This window comes from Panulirus ornatus, chromosome 63 (genome assembly GCF_036320965.1).
Source record: "Panulirus ornatus isolate Po-2019 chromosome 63, ASM3632096v1, whole genome shotgun sequence".
NCBI lineage: Eukaryota > Metazoa > Arthropoda > Malacostraca > Decapoda > Palinuridae > Panulirus > Panulirus ornatus.
Genome location: NC_092286.1, coordinates 1,068,403 through 1,086,702, shown reverse-complemented (window position 1 = coordinate 1,086,702; position 18,300 = coordinate 1,068,403). Strand labels below are relative to the sequence as shown.

The 18,300-nt window shown below is 41.5% G+C and overlaps 1 protein-coding gene across 2 annotated transcripts in view; it reads right to left on the bottom strand.

Moving 5' to 3' along the window:
* Window positions 1–18,300, bottom strand: part of Pli (E3 ubiquitin-protein ligase pellino) — a 198,518-nt gene that overhangs the window by 85,698 nt on the left and 94,520 nt on the right. For both annotated transcript variants that reach the window (XM_071656594.1, XM_071656595.1), the window contains exon 6: window positions 10,205–10,318. In XM_071656594.1, coding sequence (XP_071512695.1) covers window positions 10,205–10,318 — 114 coding nt within the window. The remainder of the gene's footprint in view (window positions 1–10,204; window positions 10,319–18,300) is intronic.

The window sequence follows — 18,300 nt, the reverse complement described above, 5'->3', positions numbered from 1 at the left end:
AACAAGTAGTGGTGATGTGAGAAGGAGATGGAGTGAGTATTTTGAAGGTTTGTTGATGTGTTTGATGATAGAGTGGCAGATATAGGGTGTTTTGGTCGAGGTGGTGTGCAAAGTGAGAGGGTTAGGGAAAATGATTTGGTAAACAGAGAAGAGGTAGTGAAAGCTTTGCGGAAGATGAAAGCCGGCAAGGCAGCAGGTTTGGATGGTATTGCAGTGGAATTTATTAAAAAAGGGGGTGACTGTATTGTGGACTGGTTGGTAAGGTTATTTAATGTATGTATGACTCATGGTGAGGTGCCTGAGGATTGGCGTAATGCGTGCATAGTGCCATTGTACAAAGGCAAAGGGGATAAGAGTGAGTGCTCAAATTACAGAGGTATAAGTTTGTTGAATATTCCTGGTAAATTATATGGGAGGGTATTGATTGAGAGGGTGAAGGCATGTACAGAGCATCAGATCGGGGAAGAGCAGTGTGGTTTCAGAAGTGGTAGAGGATGTGTGGATCAGGTGTTTGCTTTGAAGAATGTATGTGAGAAATACTTAGAAAAGCAAATGGATTTGTATGTAGCATTTATGGATCTGGAGAAGGCATATGATAGAGTTGATAGAGATGCTCTGTGGAAGGTATTAAGAATATATGGTGTGGGAGGAAAGTTGTTAGAAGCAGTGAAAAGTTTTTATTGAGGATGTAAGGCATGTGTACGTGTAGGAAGAGACGAAAGTGATTGGTTCTCAGTGAATGTAGGTTTGCGGCAGGGGTGTGTGATGTCTCCATGGTTGTTTAATTTGTTTATGGATGGGGTTGTTAGGGAGGTAAATGCAAGAGTTTTGGAAAGAGGGGCAAGTATGAAGTCTGTTGGGGATGAGAGAGCTTGGGAAGTGAGTCAGTTGTTGTTCGCTGATGATACAGCGCTGGTGGCTGATTCATGTGAGAAACTGCAGAAGCTGGTGACTGAGTTTGGTAAAGTGTGTGGAAGAAGAAAGTTAAGAGTAAGTGTGAATAAGAGCAAGGTTATTAGGTACAGTAGGGTTGAGGGTCAAGTCAATTGGGAGGTGAGTTTGAATGGAGAAAAACTGGAGGAAGTGAAGTGTTTTAGATATCTGGGAGTGGATCTGTCAGCGGATGGAACCATGGAAGCGGAAGTGGATCATAGGGTGGGGGAGGGGGCGAAAATTCTGGGGGCCTTGAAGAATGTGTGGAAGTCGAGAACATTATCTCGGAAAGCAAAAATGGGTATGTTTGAGGGAATAGTGGTTCCAACAATGTTGTATGGTTGCGAGGCGTGGGCTATGGATAGAGTTGTGCGCAGGAGGATGGATGTGCTGGAAATGAGATGTTTGAAGACAATGTGTGGTGTGAGGTGGTTTGATCGAGTGAGTAACGTAAGGGTAAGAGAGATGTGTGGAAATAAAAAGAGCGTGGTTGAGAGAGCAGAAGAGGGTGTTTTGAAGTGGTTTGGGCACATGGAGAGAATGAGTGAGGAAAGATTGACCAAGAGGATATATGTGTCGGAGATGGAGGGAACGAGGAGAAGAGGGAGACCAAATTGGAGGTGGAAAGATGGAGTGAAAAAGATTTTGTGTGATCGGGGCCTGAACATGCAGGAGGGTGAAAGGAGGGCAAGGAATAGAGTGAATTAAAGCGATGTGGTATACCGGGGTTGACGTGATGTCAGTGGATTGAATCAAGGCATGTGAAGCGTCTGGGGTAAACCATGGAAAGCTGTGTAGGTATGTATATTTGCGTGTGTGGACGTATGTATATACATGTGTATGGGGGGGGGGTTGGGCCATTTCTTTCGTCTGTTTCCTTGCGCTACCTCGCAAACGCGGGAGACAGCGACAAAGTATAAATATAATATAATATATATATATATATATATATATATATATATATATATATATATATATATATATATATACACATATATATTGGAAAGGATCACAATTTTGCACATGATCAAGATATTCGTATGGACTCATAGGAATATTTTTTTTTTTTTTTTTACTTTGTCACTGTCTCCCGCGTTTGCGAGGCAGCGCAAGGAAACAGACGAAAGAAATGGCCCAACCCACCCCCATACACATGTATATACATACGTCCACACACGCAAATATACATACCTACACAGCTTTCCATGGTTTACCCCAGACGCTTCACATGCCCTGATTCAATCCACTGACAGCACGTCAACCCTGGTATACCACATCGATCCAATTCACTTTATTCCTTGCACGCCTTTCACCCTCCTGCATGTTCAGGCCCCAATCACACAAAACGTTTTTCACTCCATCTTTCCACCTCCAATTTGGTCTCCCACTTCTCCTCGTTCCCTCCACCTCCGACACATATATCCTCTTGGTCAATCTTTCCTCACTCATTCTCTCCATGTGCCCAAACCATTTCAAAACACCCTCTTCTGCTCTCTCAACCACGCTCTTTTTATTTCCACACATCTCTCTTACCCTTACGTTACTTACTCGATCAAACCACCTCACACCACACATTGTCCTCAAGCATCTCATTTCCAGCACATCCATCCTCCTGCGCACAACTCTATCCATAGCCCACGCCTCGCAACCATACAAAATTGTTGGAACCACTATTCCTTCAAACATACCCATTTTTGCTTTCCGAGATAATGTTCTCGACTTCCACACATTCTTCAAGGCTCCCAGAATTTTCGCCCCCTCCCCCACCCTATGATCCACTTCCGCTTCCATGGTTCCATCCGCTGCCGGATCCACTCCCAGATATCTAAAACACTTTACTTCCTCCAGTTTTTCTCCATTCAAACTTACCTCCCAATTCACTTGACCCTCAACCCTACTATACCTAATAACCTTGCTCTTATTCACATTTACTCTTAACTTTCTTCTTTCACACACTATACCAAACTCAGTCACCAGCTTCTGCAGTTTCTCACATGAATCAGCCACTAGCGCTGTATCATCAGCGAACAACTGACTCACTTCCCAAGCTCTCTCATCCCCAACAGACTTCATACTTGCCCCTCTTTCCAAAACTCTTGGCATTCACCTCCCTAACAACCCCATCCATAAACAAATTAAACAACCATGGAGACATCACACACCCCTGCCACAAACCTACATTCACTGAGAACCAATCACTTTTCTCTCTTCCTTCACGTACACATGCCTTACATCCTCGATAAAAACTTCTCACTGCTTCTAACAACTTGCCTCCCACACCATATATTCTTAATACCTTCCACAAAGCATCTCTATCAACTCTATTATATGCCTTCTCCAGATCCATAAATGCTAAATACAAATCCACTTGCTTTTCTAAGTATTTCTCACATACATTCTTCAAAGCAAACACCTGATCCACACATCCTTTACCACTATCCCTGGGGATAGGGGAGAAAGAATACTTCACACACATTCCTCACGTGTCGTAGAAGGCGACTAAAGGTGACAGGAGCGAGGGGCCAGAAACCCTCCCCTCCTTGTATTTCAACTTTCTAAAAGAGGAAACAGAAAAAAGAGGCATGCAGGGAATGCTCATCCTCCTTGAAGGCTCAGATTGGGGTGTCTAAATGTGTGTGGATGTAACCAAGATGAGAAAAAAGGAGAGATAGGTAGTATATTTGAGGAAAGGAACCTGGATGTTTTGGCGCTCAGTAAAATGAAGCTCAAGGGTAAAGGGGAAGAGTGGTTTCGGAATGTCTTGGGAGTAAAGTCAGGGGTTAGTGAGAGGACAAGAGCAAGGGAAGGAGTAGCACTACTCCTGAAACAGGAGTTGTGGGAGTATGTGATAGAGTGTAAGAAAGTAAACACTAGATTGATATGGGTAAAACTGAAAGTGGATGGAGAGAGATGGGTGATTATTGGTGCATATGCACCTGGGCATGTGAAGAAAGATCATGAGATGCAAGTGTTTCGGGAGCAGCTGAATGAGTGTGTTAGCGATTTTGATGCACAAGACCGGGTTATGGTGATGGGTGATTTGAACGCAAAGGTGAGTAATGTGGCAGTTGAGGGAATAATTGGTATACATGGGGTGTTCAGTGTTGTAAATGGATATGGTGAAGAGCTTGTAGATTTATGCGCTGAAAAAGGACTGGTGATTGGGAATACCTGGTTTAAAAAGCGAGATATACATAAGTATACGTATGTAAGTAGGAGAGATGGCCAGAGAGCGTTATTGGATTACGTGTCAATTGATAGGCGTGCAAAAGAGAGACTTTTGGATGTTAATGTGCTGAGAGGTGCAACTGGAGGGATGTCTGATCATTATCTTGTGGAGGCGAAGATGAAGATTTGTAGGGTTTTTCAGAAAAGAAGAGAGAATGTTGGGGTAAAGAGAGTGGTGAGAGTAAGTGAGCTTGGGAAGGAGACTTGTGTGAGGAAGTACCAGGAGAGACTGAGTACAGAATGGAAAAAGGTGAGAGCAAAGGAGGTAAGGGAAGTGGGGGAGGAATGGGATGTATTTAGGGAAGCAGTGATGGCTTGCAAAAAAGATGCTTGTGGCATGAGAAGCGTGGGAGGTGGGTTGATTAGAAAGAGTAGTGAGTGGTGGGATGAAGAAGTAAGATTATTAGTGAAAGAGAGGAGAGAGGCTTTTGGACGACTTTTGCAGGGGAAATATGCAAATGAGTGGGAGATGTATAAAAGAAGGAGGCAGGAGGTCAAGAGAAAGATGCAAGAGGTGAAAAAGAGGGCAAATGAGAGTTGGGGTGAGAGAGTATCATTAAATTCTAGGGAGAATAAAAAGATGTTTTGGAAGGACGTAAATAAAGAGCGTAAGACAAGGAAGCAAATGGGAACTTCAGTGAAGGGGGCTAATGGGGAGTTGATAACAAGTAGTGGTGATTTGAGAAGGAGATGGAGTGAGTATTTTAAAGGTTTGTTGAATGTGTTTGATGATAGAGTGGCAGATATAGGGTGTTTTGGTCGAGGTGGTATGCAAAGTGAGAGGGTTAGGAAAAATGATTTGGTAAACAGAGAGGAGGTAGTAAAAGCTTTGCAGAAGATGAAAGCCGGCAAGGCAGCAGGTTTGGATGGTATTGCAGTGGAATTTATTAAAAAAGGGGGTGACTGTATTGTTGACTGGTTGGTAAGGTTATTTAATGTATGTATGATTCATGGCGAGGTGCCTGAAGATTGGCGGAATGATTGCATAGTGCCATTGTACAAAGGCAAAGGGGATAAAAGTGAATGCTCAAATCACAGAGGTATAAGTTTGTTGAGTATTCCTGGGAAATTGTATGGGAGGGTATTGATTGAGAGGTTGAAGGCATGTACAGAGCATCAGATTGGGGAAGAGCAGTGTGGTTTCAGAAGTGGGAAAGGATGTGTGGATCAGGTGTTTACTTTGAAGAATGTATGTGAGAAATACTTAAAAAAGCAAATGGATTTGTATGTAGCATTAATGGATCTGGAGAAGGCATATGATAGAGTTGATAGAGATGCTCTGTGGAAGGTATTAAGAATATATGGTGTGGGAGGCAAGTTGTTAGAAGCAGTGAAAAGTTTTTATCAAGGATGTAAGGCATGTGTACGTGTAGGAAGAGAGGAAAGTGATTGGTTCTCAGTGAATGTAGGTTTGTGGCAGGGGTATGTGATGTCTCCATGGTTATTCAATTTGTTTATGGATGGGGTTGTTAGGGAGATGAATGTAAGAGTTTTAGAAAGAGGGGCAAGTATGCAGTCTGTTGTGGATGAGAGAGCTTGGGAAGTGAGTCAGTTGTTGTTCACTGATGATACAGCGCTGGTGGCTGATTCATGTAAGAAACTGCAGAAGCTGGTGACTGAGTTTGGTAAAGTGTGTGAAAGAAGAAAGCTGAGAGTAAATGTGACTAAGAGTAAGGTTATTAGGTATATTAGGGTTGAGGGACAAGTCAATTGGGAGGTAAGTTTGAATGGAGAAAAACTGGAGGAGGCAAAGTGTTTTAGATATCTGGGAGTGGATCTGGCAGCGGATGGAACCATGGAAGCGGAAGTGAATCATAGGGTGGGGGAGGGGGCAAAAATTCTGGGAGCCTTGAAGAATGTTTGGAAGTCAAGAACATTATCTCGGTAAGCAAAAATGGCTATGTTTGAAGGAATAGTGGTTCCAAAAATGTTGTATAGTTGTGAGGCGTGGGCTATGGATAGAGTTGTGCGCAGGAGGGTGGATGTGCTGGAAATGAGATGTTTGAGGACAATATGTGGTGTGAGGTCGTTTGATCGAGTAAGTAATAATAGGGTAAGAGAGATGTGTGAAAATAAAAAGTGTGGTTGAGAGAGCAGAAGAGGGTGTTTTGAAATGGTTTGGTCACATGGAGAGAATGAGTGAGGAAAGATTGACCAAGAGGATATATGTGTCAGAGGTGGAGGGAACGTGGAGAAGTGGGAGACCAAATTGGAGGTGGAAAGATGGAGTGAAAAAGATTTTGAGTGATTGGGGCCTGAACATGCACGAGGGTGAAAGGCGTGCAAGGAATAGAGTGAATTGGAACGATGTGGTATACCGCGGTCGACGTGCTGTCAATGGATTGAACCAGGGCATGTGAAGTGTCTGGGGTAAACTATGGAAAGTTCTGTGGGGCCTGGCTGTGGAAAGGGAGCTGTGGTTTCGGTGCATTATTGCATGACAGCTAGAGAGTGAGTGTGAACAAATGGGGCCTTTGTTGTCTTTTCCCGTGTTAGCACATCCACCCTCCTTCGCACAACTCTATCCATAGCCCAAGCCTCGCAACCACATAACATTGTTCGAACCACTATTCCTCCAAACATACCCATTTTTGCTTTCCGAGATAATGTTCTCGACTTCCACACATTTTTCAACACTCCCAGGACTTTCACCCCCTCCCGCACCCTATGATTCGCTTCCGCTTCCATGGTTCCATCTGCTGCCAGATCCATTCCCAGATATCTAAAACATTTCATTTTCTCAAGTTTTCCTCCATTCAAACTTACCTCCCAACTGACTTGTCCCTCAACCCTAATGTACCTAATAATCTTACTCTTAGTCACATTTACTCTCAGCTTTCTTCTTTCACACGCTTTACCAAACTCAGTCACCAGCTTCTGCAGTTTCTCACACGAATCAGCCACCAGTGCTGTATCATCAGCAAACAACAACTGACTCACTTTCCAAGCTCTCTTATCCACAACAGACTGCATAATTGCCCATCTTTCCAAAACTCTTGCATTCACCTCCCTAACAACACCGTCCATAAACAAATTAAACAACCATGGCGACATCACACACCCCTGCCGCAAACCTACATTCACAGAGAACCAATCACTTTCCTCTCTTCCTACACATACACATGCCTTACATCCTTCATAAAAGCTTTTCACTGCTTCTAACAACTTCCCTCTCACACCATATATTCTTAATACCTTCCACGGAGCATCTCTATCAACTCTATCGTATGACTTCTCCAGATCCATAAATGCTACATACAAATCCATTTGCTTTTCTAAGTATTTCTCACATACATTCTTCAAAGCAAACACCTGATCCATACATCCTCTACCACTTCTGAAACCACACTGCTCTTCCCCAATCTGATGCTCTGTACATGCCTTCACCCTCTCAATCAATACCCTCCCATATAATTTACCAGGAATACTCAACAAACTTATACCTCTGTAATTTGAGCACTCACTTTTATCCCCTTTGCCTTTGTACAATGGCACTATGTAAGCATTCCGCCAATCCTTAGGCACCTCACCATGAATCATACATGCATTAAGTAACCTTACCAACCAATCAACAATACAGTCACCCTTTTTGATAAATTCTACCGCAATACCATCCAAACCCGCTGACTTGCCAGCTTTCATCTTCCGCAAAGCTTTTACTACCTCTTCTCTGTTTACCAAATCATTCTCCCTAACCCTCTCACTTTGCACACCACCTCGACCAAAACACCCTATATCTGTCACTCTATCATCAAACACATTCAACAAACCTTCATTATACTCACTCCATCTCCTTCTCACATCACCACTACTTGTTATCACCTCCCCATTAGCCCCCTTCACTGAAGTTCCCATTTGTTTCCTTGTCTTACGCACTTTATTTACCTTCTTCCAAAACACCTTTTTATTCTCCCTAAAACTTAATGATACTCTCTCACCCCAACTCTCATCTGCCCTCTTTTTCACCTCTTGCACCTTTCTCTTGACCTCCTGCCTCTTTCTTTTAAACATCTCCAAGTCATTTGCATTATCTCCTTGCAATAATCGTGCAAATGCCTCTCTCTTCTCTTTCACTAATAATCTTACTTCTTCATCCCACCACTCACTACTCTTTCTAATCTGCCCACCTCCCATGCTTCTCATGCTACAAGCATCTTTTGCACAAGCCATCACTGCTTCCCTAAATACATCCCATTCCTCCCCCACTCCCCTTACGTCCTTAGTTCTCACCTTTTTCCATTCTGTACTCAGTCTCTCCTGGCACTTCCTCACACAAGTCTCCTTCCCAAGCTCACTTACTCTCACCACTCTCTTCACCCTCTTCACCCCAACATTCTCTCTTCTTTTTTGAAAACCTCTACAAATCTTCACCTTCGCCTCCACAAGATAATGATCAGACATCCCTCCAGTTGCACCTCTCAGCACATTAACATCCAAAAGTCTCTCTTTCGTGCACTTATCAATTAACACGTAATCCAATAACGCTCTCTGGCCATCTCTCCTACTTACATACGCATACTTATGTATATCTCTCTTTTTCAACCAGGTATTCCCAATCACCAGTCCTTTTCAGCACATAAATCTACAAGCTCTTCACCATTTCCATTTACAACACTGAACACCCCATGTACACCAATTATTCCCTCAACTGCCACATTACTCACCCTTGCATTCAAATCACACATCACTATAACCCAGTCTTGTGCATCAAAACTACTAACACACTCACTCAGCTGCTCCCAAAACACTTTCCTTTCATGATCTTTCTCATGCCCAGGTGCATATGCACCAATAATCACCCATTTCTCTCCATCCACTTTCAGTTTTACCCATATCAATCTAGAGTTTACTTTCTTACACTCTATGACATACTCCCACCACTCATGTTTCAGGAGTAGTGCTATTCCTTCCCATGCTCTTTTCCTCTCACTAACCCCTGACTTTACTCCCAAGACATTCCCAAACCACTCTTCCCCTTTACCCTTGAGCTTCGTTTCACTCAGAGCCAAAACATCCAGGTTCCTTTCCTCAAACACACTACCTATCTCTTCTTTTTTCTCATCTTGGTTACATCCACACACATTTAGACACCCCAATCTGAGCCTTCAAGGAGGATGAGCACTCCCTGCGTGACTCCTTCTTCTGTTTCCCCTTTTAGAAAGTTAAAATACAATGAGGGGAGGGTTTCCAGCCCCCCGCTCCCGTCCCCTTTAGTCGCCTTCTATAACACGTGAGGAACGCGTGGGAAGTATTCTTTCCCCCCTATCCCCCAGGGATAACTTTGCTATTATTCACATTTACTCTCAACTTCCTCCTTTCACACACTTTTCCAAACTCAGTCATCAACTTCTGCAGTTTCTCACTCAAATCAGCCATGAGCGTTGCATTATTGGTGAGCAACAACTGACTCACTTCCCAAGTACTCTCATCCCCACCAGACTGCATACTCGCCCCTCTCTCCAACATTTGCATTTACCTCCCTAATCACCCAATCCATAAACAAATTAAACAACCATGGGGACATCACATCCCTGCCACAGACCAAACTTCACTGGGAATCAATCACTCTCCTCTCTTCCTACTCGTACACATGCCTTACACCCTTGATAAAAACTTCTCATTGCTTCTAGCACCTTACCTCCCACACCGTAAACTCTTAAGACCTTCCACAAAGCATTTCTATATACTCTGTCAAGTGCCTTCTCTACTATTAATGCCACTTACAAATCCATCTGTTTCTCTAAATGCTTCTCACACACACTCTTTACAGCAAACACCTGATCCACACATCCTCTACCACTTCTGAAACCACACTGCTTCTCTCCAATCTGATGCTCTGCGCATGCCTTCGCCCTCTCAGTCAATTCCCTCCTTTACAATTTTCCAAGAATACTCAACAAACTTATGCCTATGTAGTTTGAACACTCACCTTCATAGCACTATATCGGCATTCCACCAATCATCAGGCACTTCACCATGATCCATACATACAGTGAAAATCCTTACCAATCAATCAACATATATAAAACAAATATATACTTACTCCAAGAAATATATTCCTCGAAGAGTCAAACCCAGCTGCATAAACCTGAGTGGTGCGAGTCGTTCTGTGAGCAATTATGCGACAAGCAAATCTACTTATTGTACTCTGTGTCACCTGAAAGAAGAAACGAAATATATGTATAATACATACTACCTACCTTCAAGCACCTATAATAATATTTTGCCATGTGGCAGGGCTAGCACACACAAGTGATACGCATACAGTTCTGAAAAAGATAATCAGAATGCATATGGATGAAATTTTACAAAGGAGAAATTACCAATGTGAGACACATCATGATTTGAGGGAGAGGAGGTTATCTGTAACAAAACTCTAAGATCTTTCTATAAAAGATTAACTTCTGTCTTCACCAAAAGAGAAGACTGGGTAAATTGTTTGTATCTGGACTGCCCAGAGTGCATTTGACCCTGTGCTACTTGAGAGGTTGATTAAGATGAATCACCAGGCATGAATAATGGGGAAACTTCTTCAATGGACATCAGATTATATCACTGAATGTGAACTAGGAATGCAATCTGGTGAGTCTTCTCAAAATGGGTCAAAGTCAACAGCAAAAAGCCACTGGGTTCTATTCTAGGACCATTACTCTTCATAACCTATGTATAACTTGCCTAAAGGCACTGACTCCAACCTAAATTAGCTCCCAGGTCATAAGGGAAGTGGAAAGTGTGGAGGATTGCATCATCTTACAGAGTCCTTAACAAACTAAAGCTAGTCTGACACATGACTGATAAAGTCTAACCTGAGTAAATATAAAGTGCTGAGGATGGGTTATAGAGAAAAGGCTTCAATATGATTATCATCTAGCAGGAAACAAGTTGAATGTATCTGTCTGAGAGAAAGACTTGGGAGCTGACAATGTCCTTAACCTGCTGCCACAGTCCCACCTCAAGAGAATGTTTCAGGTTTGGTAACCTAAAGAAGCATAAGAAGCTAATAGAAAAAGTTCAGAGGAAAGCAAAAGAAAAGATGGTATCATAATAAAGAGAGCTCAGTAACAAGAAAAGGCCAGAGACCCTTAAATTTATCCATTTTGAAGAAAAAAAGTATGCAGTGACCTGATCACAACCTTTAAGTTTTAAAACAGATCGATGATGCAGACAGTGAACACTTCTTTGAGAGACGTAGGGCTAGGGCAACATGAAATTAAAGAAGATACTTGTTAAAAAATATTGAGGGAGTTCTTTTATAGTATAAAAGTGGTGGATAAATGGAACAAAATAACAGTACATGATTAATGCAGAGAACATGAAAAAATTTATGAAGTATGATAGACAACGTTCAAGAGATGAGGCAATGTGAGCGTAAAACTCCCTTCCCCTAGCTTAAATAGGTAACGAGAGCTGACCAGAGAAAAGCTCAAGGTAGGGCTCCTTGTTTTCAAGAATTTGGAGGGTCTAGAGCTCATGAAGCCTATTATGTACAAATATTGGGAGGAAGTAAAATGTGCAGGGGCCCCTAAGTGATATATGATATTGGATATATATAGATATATGTAGTTGCCCTTGACATACTGACATATCTAAGGCTTTTGACAGAGTGTGGCATCAGGACCTCATCTCTAAGCTCCCCTCTTTTGGCTTTCCTCCCTCTCTTTGCTCTTTCATATCTAGCTTCCTCTCTGGCCAGTCTATCTTTATGGATGTTGATGGATCAGCCTCCCTACTTTTCTCCATCAACAGCAGTGTCCCTCAAGGTTCTGTCCTGTCCCCTACACTTGTTCCTTTTTTCAACAATTTACTCTCCTCCACAAATAATCTAATGCACTCATACGCTGACAACTTAAAACTGCATTAATTCACATCCTTCAATTCTGCTCCCTCTTCTCTCACTTGATTTGCATCTCAACTTAACACAGCATCCTCAATAAAAATCAGACTTGGACAGGATATCTCTGTGGGGTACACAAAATGTTGTTAAGTTTAATGCCTCCAAAACCCAATTTCTACACCTCTCTCTACCAAAAACTCCTCACAACTCCCATCTCTCCTTTGACAGTTCTGTAATTCCTCCTCATGACTCACTGAACATACATGGTATTACTTTAACATAATGAACATACATGGTATCACTTTAACATTCATTCTTTATTGGAAACACCACATTATGGGAATAGTTAAGTCTGTCTCTTAGAAACTGGGTGTCCTGTTTAGATGTCAAAACTTCTGAACAGTTGCCCCATTTATACAAGGGATTAATTCGACCTTGTATGGAGTACTGCTCTCATATTTGGGGTGGTTCTAGCTCTGTATCCTTACTTGACAGAGTCAGGTTGAAAGCAGTCTGACTTATAAACTATCTCAGGCTAACTTCCAAACTTGACCCCCTAACCCTACACTGCAATGTTGGTTCACTTTCTTCTATAGGTATTACTTTGGTTTTTGCTCTCAAGGGCTAGCTGCTAGTGTGCCCCACCATTAGCTAAACCATGCAATACTTGGCAAGCAGCTGTGTCACATGATTATTGTGTGGCCATCGGCAACTCAAGGATGGGCTATTTTGATAACTGCTTCTTTCCCTACATATCAAAGCTTTGGAACTCTCTAACTTCTGTCTTTCCCAATAACTATGACCTGGCACATTTCAAAAGACAGGTCTTTCACTTTATCAAAAATTTATAAATACTTTTCCATGTCTCTTCTTTCTTCGTTTCATAATTCTCTCTATATTTCTAAGGCCCAGCCTTGATGTGGACTTTTATCAGTGACTAGAGTCTTAAGAAAAAAAAAAAAACATGGAATTTAATTCAACCTGGGAATGAAAGTTCCCAAGATTCAAACAAAATGCTATTCAGTACTGCTAACTTCTGTGAAACATTTTGTTTTCATTGCCGTGCTTTTTCGAGGAGATCCATTTACTAAAAGAGTGATATGGTGACATGGAAGGAGCAATATGGGAAAGCAGTACAGGGTAGAAGAGTCATTGCATCCTTTAACATTGAGTTATAAAAGGTAGAAGTGTATGTATGGAAGTGAAGAGAGGACTAAGGAACAACATTATTCTCCCAACCCTGAATTATGCAGCAGAAACATGGACATGGAATAAGTCACGGAGGGTAAGAATCCAAATTGTGGAAATTAGCTATTTGAGAGGAGCATATGGTATGAATGGTTGGAATATAGAAAGAAATGAAGGGGTGTATAAGAGATGTGGTATGGCAGGGAATGCAAAGGGGATTTGTGGAGTGGTAAAGTGGGTGAAATGTAATATGTTGAGGTGGTTTGGGTATGTGGAAAGAATGCAAAACTGGGAGTTTACAAAGAGAGTGTTCAATGGTATGATGAAAGGGGTCAGTGTGAGAGGAAGACCACCTGTGACAACAGGCAATGGAGTGGAAGAATACCGAAGGGATAGAAATGTGGAAGAATCATGGTATGAAGTATGCGAGGGAGGCATGTAAAGACAGGGATAAGTGAAGACTCTTTTGCCCGTGGCCAGCCCCTTGATGGGAGTTCCCAGAGAGAACAGGTATCAAAGATATGGGGATATAGATTGAAAGATAAACAGAGAGATAGATAGACAGGATAGATATCTATTTATCTATCTATTTTGCTTTGTCGCTGTCTCCCGCATTAGCGAGGTAGCGCATGGAAACAGACGAAAGAATGGCCCAACCCACCCACATACACATGTATATACATACACGTCCACACACGCAAATATACATACCTATACATCTCAATGTACACATATATATACACACACCGACATATACATATATACACATGTACATAATTCATACTTTCTGCCTTTCTTTTTTCCCATCGCCACCTCGCCACACATGGAATAACAACCCCCTCCCCCCTCATGTGTGCGAGGTAGCGCTAGGAAAAGACAACAAAGGCCCCATTCGTTCACACTCAGACAGGATAGATAGACAGATATATAGATAGACAGAGATAGACATAGAGAAAAGAGTGAATGGTTACTATGAGGGAACCGAAAAAGTGTAGGAAAGTTTTACGGTACAAAAGTGCAGCTGTGACAAGATACAACAGTAAAACGTTTGCATAACCAAAAGACAACACTCTCAATGTCAGCTAAAGATAGCATCCTTGTGATTGTGACTATCTGGTGCTAGTAAGCGTCATTATTGTTGCTAGTATTTTCCTCTCTCTCTCGTGTGTGTGTATGTGTGTGTGTGTGTGTGTGTGTGTGTGTGTGTGTGTGTGTGTGTGTGTGTGTGTGTGTGTGTGTGTAACTCAGATATCTAACACAGCCTGAGCCAAAAAAAAATATGCGTCTTAAGGAAAACAAATAGACTGGATGGGAAGGCGAAGACAAATTTGTTAACAAACACCAACAAAGCCTGGTACATAAGTCTTTTCCTTCAAATTGGACTGCAAAATGGGATGGACTAAAATAATGTTATATACCAATACCAGTCAGCTATAACATGATTCAGAAGGAGGAAACGAGGGGGAAAGATGAAGGAAGAACCATCACAGAACAAATGTTTAGAGATGGTATGGGAAACTGTTAAAATGCAAGATCAGAAGTTAACAACACTAGAGGAGGATTAAAGGAACTGTTGAATCAATTCAAAGGTTATGAAGGTTGTCATGAGCAGGGAAGCAAACCTAAGGAATTAGAAATAAAGAAAATAAACACATTTGCATCAAGTGAGGGCATTTGGTACATAAATGATAAAGAACAAGAAAGGTCAGATTGGACTACAGTTGATATCCTACAGACTATTGAACAAGAAATGTCCAGAACACAAAAGCTACAGAAGCTATTGCTAATAGCGGGCTGGAAAGGGAAGATGGAGCAGTTCTGGAAGCTGCTCATCTGAATCTGAACATGACAAATGATATAGTGGGACACAAATCTGGAGGCATAGTACCTAAAGCCCACGGGGTATAAAAAAGCTATAAATAGAATAATATGCACTGTTACAGAGACAACAATCACGAAAATTTATGGTACAGTGTATGTTAAGTATAGAAAAGTTCTGAGCATACACGATCACTGCCTGTAACATAAAGGGAGAATACAGAGAAAGCCAGAAATATAGAGGTTGATGAAAAAGAATTTTTGACTTAGCCATAAAGTGGGTGGTATCCAAGTTAAAGATTAATAAATCATACACAAACACTGCTTGTAGCATAAAGGGATATTACTGAGAAAGCCAAAAATATAAAGGTTGATGAAAAAAAATTTGGACTTAGCCATAAAGTGGGTGGCACCAGTTAAGAGAGATTAATAAACCAGGACTCTGACAGATGAAAATCTTGGATTTTTTTGGACCAGATGAAGATCATATGCCACAGACAGGGGAAAAGGGAAAGAAAGAAGAAACATATCTTCAAAATTACTGGAGGCTGGATAACTGCTAAAAGCAATTCCAATGGTAAAGGAAAAAAGAATTGGTGTTTACAATCAAGACACAAGAGGACATCCAATTATGGTGATGTTTCTTTGAAGTCATCAAGCCAGGAAGTACTCAAGACAGGGAAAGAAACTTAGAAACAAGGCAGAAGTCAGTTGGGTATTCATCAAATATGACAGACCAAAGGAAGAACGAAAAACAAAGAAAATAGTCAGATGGCAAATGAGGCAAGAAAACAGAACACCCCTAACAGCACCACAGATGGATCAGGTGATGGAAATATCAGACTGAAAATAATGTATACAAATGCTGAAGATGAGTACAAAATGGAAAAGTGATGGGATTTAGGGACCACAATAAGGTAAGTGCTCCAGACATCGTTGAGCAATGGAAGCAAAGCTAAGTAAAGAGTTGAAATCTCCATGCCCAAAGGGGTACATGATAGTATGGAAGGAAAGAGAAGGCAAAGGAGGGGGAGGTTTGACCCTCTTTATTAAAGAAAATGTTAGTTTCTGGAAACGTGTTAGATAGCCCATTCAGATAATACATAAAGGTAATAATAACTATGAAAGATGCATAATGTTGACATTACATAATCTTCCACAGAATTCTAACAATCCAGAACAAAATTTACAATGATATAAAATGGAAGCAGAAGTGAGTCACAAGGTGGGGGAGGGGCGAAGGCTCTGAGAGCGTTGAAGAATGTGTGAAAGGCGAGAATGTTATCTCAAAGAGCAAAAATGGGTATGTTTGAAGGAATAGTGGTTCCAACAATGTTATATGGTTGTGACGCATGGGCTATAGATAGGATTGTGCGGAGGGTGGATGTGTTGGAAATGAGATGTTTGAGGACAATATGTGGTGCGAAGTGGTTTGATCAAGTAAGTAATGGGTAAGAGAGATGTGTGGTAATAAAAAGAGTGTGGCTGAGAGAGCAGAAGAGGATGTTTTGAAATGGTTTGGTCACATGGAGAGAATGAGTGAAGAAAGATTGGCAAAGAGGATATATGTGTCAGAGGTGGAGGGAATGAGAAGTGGGAGACCATATTTGAGGTGGAAGGATGGAGTGAAAAAGATTTTGAGCGACTGGGGCCTGAACATACAGGAGGGTGAAAGGCGTGCAAAGAATGGATTGAATTGGAACAATGTGGTATACCTGGGTCAACGTGCTGTCAATGGATTGAAACAGGGCATGTGAAGCATCTGAGGTAAACCATGGAAAGTTTTGTGGGGCCTGGATGTGGAAAGGGAGCTGGGGTTTTGGTGCAATACACATGACACGGAGTGTGGACGAATGTGGCCTTTGCTGTCTTTTCCTAGTACTACCTCACATGTGCATTGGGGGAGAGGGGTGCTGTTTCATGTGTGGCGGGGTGGCAATGGGAATGGATGAAGGCAGCAAGTGTGAATATGTACATGTGTATATATGTATTTGTCTGTGTATGTATATGTATGTATACACTGAAATGCATAGGTATGTATATGTGCGTGTGTGGGCGTTTATGTATATGCATGTGTATGTGGGTGGGTGGGGACATTCTTTCATCTAATTCCTTGCATTATCTCGCTAATGCAGGAGACAGCGACTAAGTATAATACATAAATCAATAAAATACTAATGTAGGAAACATCAGAATGGCGCAAGAAGCAATAAAACATGGTACAGTACTGAGAATGGGGAACCTATATTCTCATGGTGACAAGGAGTTGCAAAGACAAGTTTTTAGACTATTCACTGGAAAATTTCCATGTGGTAAATTTGGATTCTAAAAGAACACAGGAAGATAGGACCTAAAGAGGAGATATAATCATACATAAAAAACAGAGCTCAACAATTTCTATAGTAACACAGACTGGGACATTGAGTTGAGTATCCAAGAACCATGGCAGTGTGGTGAGAGCTTCTAATAAATTTTCAATGAAAATGTAGACAAGCAGACAAAAGGATACATGATTCAATAAAAGATGCCAAAAAGCAGAAGAGCTTCACGATGTGCAGTGGTAAAGATTTAGGCAATACTCCAGCAAGCCAGCTTTTGCTACATATAAAAAGGCAAGGAACAACTAAAGCCAGTAAGAAAGAAGGAACAAAAAACTTTAAAAAGAATATTGCGGACAAAGCTAAAGAGAATGCGAAACTTTTCCATAAATTCACTAGGAATAAATCATCAGTTACAGATTATCGAGCAGGCTTACATGAGGAAAGAACCGTAGATGATATAAGGATGTGTGAGGAACTGAATGTCAAGTTTGTGTGTTTTCCCTGTGGAAGACATTACTGTCCATTACCAGTGAGCTGGAGTGAAAAGGTTTTGTAAACACTGACCTATCTACGAAAGACATTATAGGATTACATATTTATTGGTATTTAAATTTCTAAAAAGGGAAACAGAAGAAGGAGTCAAGTGAGGAGTGCTCATCCTCCTTAAAGGCTCAGATTGGGGTGTCTGAATGTGTGTAGATGTAACCAAGATGAAAAGAAAGGAGATAGGTAGCGTTTCAGGAAAGAAACCTGTATTTTCTGGCTCTGAGTGAAATGAAGCTCAAGGGTAAAGGGGAAGAGTGGTTTGAGAAAGTCTTGGAGGTAAAGTTGGGGGTTGGTGAGAAAACAAGAGCTATGGGAGGAGTAGCACTCCTCCTAAAGCAGGAGTTGTGGGAGTATGATAGAGTGTAAGAAAGCAAATTCTATACTGATGTGGGTAAAACTGAAAGTGGATGGAGAGAGAGGGGTGATTATGGA